Here is a 7,021-nt window from a genome sequence, read left to right as displayed (position 1 = left end):
ATGGGATATTTCCTTTCAGTATGTGATGCTCTGCATTTGCCTTTGGGTTCATTATCACTTCATAGAGGGAAACAACTCAAACTAATAAAATGTTGCTGACTTTGTCCCGGTGATGTTTTGATAGGAGCGGATCTCCAGTATTTTTGCCAACGTCATTGGAACATTGGAGAGGCTTACAGCAGGCAGCAGGCCAAATGGACCCTGTGCAATGTAAAGCATTTGTCCTGGCTGCTCTCTGCTTTGCCGAGGTAAACAGTTGCCTTCACAGCCAGAACGTGAAGACTACAGTATGTCCCAGCCCGCCGCGTGAGAACCTAATCCTGAAAGCCGTTGAGTGAATGAAGACACCGAGCTGTGGTAACGCTGTGTTAGACATTAACTCATGTTGGCCTCCGTTGTGTGTAGCCTCATATTTTTGGCTTGAGATAATCAGGTTTGTCATACTAAGTGCATTTTTTATTTGTGATGCAATGGACCAGATGGCAGATGAAATGACTCTGAGAGCTGATGTGAAAGACAAAGGAAGAGTAACCACTGCTGAGGAGAGCGCTGCGTGGGTAAGAGGAGGTGAGTTTTTCTAATGTGACTCAGGTCTGTGGAAAAGAATTGAGTCACTGTGTTTCTTGTAGGAATGTCAGCGTCATGCCTCCTGTAACTGCTCTTGATACTGAAGCAATTTCATGAGTCTATCTTGTTGTGAAATGTGAATTATAAAAAGTTGTGCGGTATTTGAACAATTTCCCAAACAAATCACATTTTTCAGAAACAAAACAAATAGATTCTGTCAGTCGCTTGCTTATACATCCTGTAAATTGTGTAGATGTTTTCTGTCCGATGGCTCTGATGTACTGCAAATTCAAGTTTGCATTTTGATTTAAAACATGAAAGTAAATTATCTTCAGATCCACCACTCGGAGTAACTCTAGTGTCTAATGAGTGAGCGCAGTTTGGTGTAACACTGGAACAAAACCTGAAAAATGCATAGAATGCCTGCAGGCCTTATTTCTCTATCAGCTAATGGTCATGGGCATGGACCAGCTGCACTTCTTACTTAATTCATTCGATAACCCGGGAGCATCACCCTGCTTCTCAGCTCAAACATACATGCAGATGTCACTGATTTTGAAGTTTAACTTGTTGTATTTAAAATACTAATCCCTGCCTTCTTCTGTTCTCAGTCACTTGCTAAAGAAATGACAGATAAAAACACAGACAACCCTAATGAGATATGAAAGGAAATCTCAAGCTGACAGAAGGCGATAACATGGGAGACTATTATGAACTTTGTTATTTCATACGTATTAAAAAACATAACAGCTAATAAAATCTTTAAAATGGCCAATACAGCCCTGAGCAATGTCCATTCGTATCTCTCTTTCAACAATTTAGGTAAGACAAATACAGTTTATTCTACTTTCAAAAATGTGTCCAGAGTGTGAATAAATCATTAGGCATTAAATGTTAAATAAAACAGAGAAAGGAATGGTGAATAATTCATTTCAAATAGGTGGTGAAAAAGTAAACAGACTGCAGCCAGTGCAATAATTCATTAATATCTATTTAAATCAGATGTTAACAAACAGATCTACTCCTGCACTCTAGAAATTTCACAGCCTAACTCCACATTCTGTTGATTTTCTGGAAAACTCTTTACTATGAGAAAACAAAAGACAAAATGCAAAAACAACAATTTGTGATTTTACGGGGAGTTACATGCTGAGCTATTTCTTGGCCTGGCCAGTGACTTCCAAGAGTCTTGTTTTTATGTCCACCCAGAGCCAACTGTTTCCCACCTTCTTCCAGTCTTAATGCTAAGCAAACCCAAGTGTCTGACGGCTGTGGCGTCTATTTAGTTACAGACATATTGGCATCGATCTTCTCAACAAACTCTCTGCAAGAAAGTGAAGAAGCTTATGTCTCTATATTGAACTACAGTATGACAAAGCCTGTATATTGTACAATTACAGGCAATACATTTACAATACAATTTTTCATTACTTACTTAAAATTATAGTAATATTTTGGTATTTTTCTTTCCAAGGGGGTAATTTACCTCACAGTTTCACTCCTACTTGATAGGTGTGATGGTTCACTCTGCATTCTGTGGCACTTACCTTAAAAGAATCTGAAAAGTCTGGTTTCGCTGGAGAGCTTTAGTGTACTGTGATGGTATAAATACTGATTTAAAAGCTTTTTATGCTGACAGAGAGACACTATGTTGGCATGCAAATGATCAACTTTAGAGGTAATATTGACTTTTATTATCCTCCACTACAACCAGTGGTTGGAAGTGTTTCAAAACTTTACACAAGTCAGAATCTCTTGCAAGACATTGTATCGTATCGTATCACCTATTGTGTGTCTGTCTTCAGGCCTCTGTGCTCTAACACTAATTCATTCTTAGGTTCTTAGGTTGTGGTCTTTGGAAACTCAAACAATCACATCTTACTTGATGCTAACTGATGTGTCAGTAGATAATATTTCATCTCTTGGACAGAAAGGATCCAAAGGGAGGTTCAAATCTGTGATTGGAGACTGGGCATGACTGCTGAAACTGAGCCTGGGGAGACCGGTGGAGACACAGACGTTCAGCCCAGAGAGTGTGACAGCTCCACTCCCCCTCTATTCTCTTTGAAAATGTACCTGAGGAGATCTTCCTCCACAGCATCCTCCACCACAGACTCTCTGTCTTCTTCTCAGCAGAGCAACATGGGAGGTTAGTGACACCAGCACTTCATCACACAAGTCTGATGCTCTCTGCACACAGCTGTCAAACCATTCTAGATAAACACACATTGAAATTATGTAAGGAAAAAAAATCATGTGTTGAGTCCTCAGTAAAAAGTTATGAAATTAACTTTTTCATCCAAACACAGCTTTTCCACTGATGAAATAAACGATGATTAATATGCAGAATAATAATGCCACAGACCACAGACAGAATAAAAAATTTGACAAATTGCAAGCTTTATGCTTCACCATGCTGTGAGAATGCTTAAATACAGTTCATATAATCAATTATGAAAATGTGTGAATAATTTAGAAACTGAAAGTGCAGCAAAAAAGAGGAAGACTAATGCAAAAGAAACGGCCACCAAAGTAGAATCGCTACTGTAGATGCTGCAATACGAATGATTACATGTGTTCTTATGTACTACTGTTATTTACCAGTAATAACTTATGGTAAGTAACATTTGGCACTGATCAGATAATTAATAAGCAATTAATTTAATTTAATATTTAATTAATATAAAATGTATGATTTTCAATTGTTCAAAAGTACTTTTGTATGTTGAGTTCCTTAAAAATAAGAAACATATTTAATCAATATTTTTCTCTGGAGTTTGGAGCTTTCAGCCACATCTCATGGTCTTCCTCAGCAAACAGTTTGCTCAGTTGTCATGGAATTGGTTCAGTAGTCATCAGACGGCCACTGTGCCTTGTATTATTTGTAATCTTTAAAAATTTGTTGGCAAAGTCATATTTTCTATTATTTCTTGGTGTGGAATAAAATAAGGATTGAGAGCATAGTGAAGATATCCAGTAAGGTCATAGGTGTTACACTGTCTGAAGTCCATTACAATTTTAACAAACATGTGATAAACAAGCCTTTAGCCATATGTTGTCACTGCAATAATGATCGGGACGGGTCATGATAGTTGTATATTTTCTCCCATTTTATGTTGCTGATCCTAACTGGATTTTATGTGTGCCAGTATAGTATTAATAAGTTATTCAAACCTTCTTCTCATTGGATCATTACCTCTGGTAAAGAAAGGTTGTCCACCTTGTATGATCTGTCTGTGGCAAAAGTACAGAGTAGCAATCCATGCTAGCTAAAATCAATCAGGTTTCAATCTATCTCTGTCCCTTGTCTCCCCAGACCCCACCAACCCCACCACCATTTTTTACATATTCTGGTTGGGGTGTATATACTAGGATTGGGCGGTATCTATTTTTTCATACCCTCATACCTACCTGACATTTCACTGCGGTATATAGTATATGACGGTATTTGTGTAAAAAAAACAACCAACCAAAAAAAACCCCAAAAAACATTAAAGCTGAGCTGCTGGTGATAGAAATAATTGTAGCATGTATGACACTGTCTAGCCTACAATGCTGTGTGTCTAGTATGCAGTTAGCCTACTTAGACAAGTATTGCTGGGTTTAAATACTTATGGCAATAGAATAATGAATAGATAGGGAATAAGCACCCTTCTTCCATAGATTCTTGATGGATGACCCTATGACACTTAACGCTGCGGTGGACAGCAACACATCAGTGGGCTGAACGGAGACGATGTGCGGGTGGTGTTACCTTCTTTAGCCACAGTTTTCTTGAGGCAAATAGTGCACACAGCTTCATTTGTTTTGGCTGGCTCACCTTTATTATCGGGACTAAATCCAAAATACTCCAAAAATATACAAACAGTGGCAGAGGCATTTTTACTAGTTTTGTAACGTTATCCCCACCATTCGCAGTCGCCATTTTCTCAGCTCAGCTGCCTGTTCCACCAATAGAGACTGACCTCTGGTGGCACGTGCTGTGCACTACAACACATCATACTGCCAAAGCCTAGTACATACTAACAAATAATACTACATAACAAATTTCCATGGGTTGTTGGTGTTTTAGGTGAAGATAGTGCCACCATATGGCCGTTTAAAATAATTTCACATTTTCACTTATGACTCCTTAACCATGAGGCGAACAAGTACAATTTTTCTTTTTTCCTGGTTCACGGAATCTTTTTGAATTTTATGCTCAGCACTCAACACAATATTACCTCTCCCTGTACATTTTTCGTTTTATCTTGACCTAATCTTAAATCTAAAATTTGGTACCTGTGGTACTTATATGTCACTGAAAAAGGTTATTCATTTGTTTCTAATATTTCATATCATTTTTATAATTGTTTTCCAAATTCTACCAGACTTGAACTGGAACCACATTTAGGACATGCTTGTGAGCAATCCTGCAAGATGTGATGCTGATTTGCCCATAGGTTGCATTACAGACGCATGATAATTTTGAATGACCATAACTCAGTGGTCATGAGTCTGACTTACTTGAAATTTTGCATAATTCATCCTTGTTGTAGAAAGCCCTAATAATGCCCTGAAAGACATGTTCCATAAATCAACATGATTGTCTACCAACACATCTATTTTGAAGGAGATCCCGGAGCAAAAAACTTCTAAACATTAAAATTACAAATTTAGAGGATTGTGTAGCATTAATGGAGGTATGCATCTTCTAAATTCTTTGCGACACAAGTCATAAGGACTTTCCTACAATATGCCTTCAGTGAGTAACTGTCTGCTTATGGTCAGTGTCATTTGATGATCTCATCCTTCATAGCACCCAGGGGACAACGTTTGGCAAAGGTTGCTGGGAATACACATAGCACATTGTTTCACTGCAACCACAAACACAACTTGGAAATGCTCCTGGCAAAGTATACAGGAGAGACTTTGGTAATTGATTATGTCTCCAAACAGCTTTCTTGTTTGTCTCTCTGTGAGGGAACAAGGCAGGATTTCCTAAATTATGCATGTATAAAGGAAGGAAAGGAGGCTTTTAAAATGTTGTAAGTTATAAGTGAAGACCAGCAGCTCTAATAGCAACACAGATTATTTATGTCTGAAGATAGGGTTTAAACACTATTCATCACACGTCATTTTAAGGGAGTCTTTGCAAAAGTGTGAAGGGGTTGCAGGCTTTTACGAAGACAACTAAATTTTAAAAAATAATTTAATGATGAATAAAAGCAATATTTTGAATATATTTCCTGTGTGTGTCTCCATCAGTTGACTGTGCAGGGATCATCCTCAGCTGTCTCTTCTGTCGGTTCTACGATATGATCCTAATGCTGCCTGATTCCTGTGGGAGAGTTGCCAATCACTGCTGTCCCAACTACAAACAGGTTGTCACCACAGTGGACTCTACGCCCAGCAGTGACGATGACTCTTGCATAGATTTAGACTGTGGTCTGTTCCGTTCCTGTAATGATGCAAGTGACTGCCTGGAGCTGGCTATGGAGGTTTCTGAATTATGCTATCACTAGTAGGAAACCGACTGTATAGCAGGAAAAGCACAGGTGGAACTAATAACAATTGTTAATGTAATTATAATTATTAGTTATTATTATAATTATTAGTTATTATGATTATGAATGTTGGTAACTGTTAGTAGTTGTGGGGCAAGATGAGCTTGCTGCTGGGAGAGATGCTAATTTGCATCATGTTCATATAGTTTATTGTTTATTGTTTAATGCTTCCTTCTTAGCACATCTTTGCACAGATGGATGCGGCTTCAGTTTTAGATATAATATATATATATATATATATATATATATATATATATATATATATCAACAAAAATCAACTGTCGAATTATGGAAAAGTATGGTATAGCACAAATAGAGAATCACAAAGTCAGTGAACTGACTCAGTAATGCCAGTTTCACAGCAATATCTAAACTTTGCTCACATTCGCCACCATAAGCTACTGTTACTACCAGACCAAGTAAGGCTGTCGCAACAAAACCCTGAGTACAGTATACTGAACTGAGCAACGGTGTGTTTCATTGCTCATGAACATTAGGGCAGTAATAATGATAATAATAATAATAATAATAATAATGTAAAACTTCTTCAATACAAGTAAAAGTCCTGCATGAAAAATCATGTTTAAAGGACCAGTGTTTAGGATTTAGTGGCATCTAGCAGTGAGGTTGCAGATTGCAACCAAATTAATACCCCTCCCCTCCACCTTCCCTTCCAAGCATGTAGGAGAACCTACAGTGGCCGCGAAAAATGTGAAAGATCCTCTCTAGAGCCAGTGTTTGTTTTGTCTGTCCTGGGCTATTGTAGAAACATGAAGGTGCAACATGGTGGGCTTCGTGGAAGAGGACCCGCTCTCTAAGTAGATATAAAGGGCTCAATCTAAGGTAACGAAAACATAGCATTACAGTTATGTAATTACCTGTTTCAGTAATGTGTTATTTAAGGTATT

The 7,021-nt window shown here is 37.9% G+C and overlaps 1 protein-coding gene across 1 annotated transcript; it reads left to right on the top strand.

Moving 5' to 3' along the window:
* The first annotated feature begins 367 nt into the window (after positions 1-367).
* mdfic2 (MyoD family inhibitor domain containing 2) lies at positions 368-6,350 on the top strand. Its single transcript, XM_067588284.1, has 3 exons — positions 368-567; positions 2,498-2,716; positions 5,815-6,350. The coding sequence occupies exons 1-3, from the start codon at positions 471-473 to the stop codon at positions 6,069-6,071; spliced, it is 573 nt and encodes a 190-aa protein (XP_067444385.1). The 5' UTR covers positions 368-470; the 3' UTR covers positions 6,072-6,350.
* The last annotated feature ends 671 nt before the right edge of the window (positions 6,351-7,021 follow it).

The sequence above is a fragment of the Thunnus thynnus genome, chromosome 4 (assembly GCF_963924715.1).
Source record: "Thunnus thynnus chromosome 4, fThuThy2.1, whole genome shotgun sequence".
In the NCBI taxonomy this organism is placed as follows: domain Eukaryota; kingdom Metazoa; phylum Chordata; class Actinopteri; order Scombriformes; family Scombridae; genus Thunnus; species Thunnus thynnus.
The sequence above is the reverse complement of the archived record's forward strand: the minus strand, read 5'-3'. Positions and strand labels throughout refer to the sequence as shown.

Excerpts from the sequence above, each read along its gene's own strand:
- mdfic2 (XM_067588284.1), top strand. The coding sequence starts at position 471 with ATGGACCAGATGGCAGATGAAATGACTCTGAGAGCTGATGTGAAAGAC. Across the intron at positions 568-2,497 it reads CGCTGCGTGGGTAAGAGGAG|AAAGGATCCAAAGGGAGGTT; the intron begins GTGAGTTTTTCT and ends TCTCTTGGACAG. Across the intron at positions 2,717-5,814 it reads TCAGCAGAGCAACATGGGAG|TTGACTGTGCAGGGATCATC; the intron begins GTTAGTGACACC and ends TGTCTCCATCAG.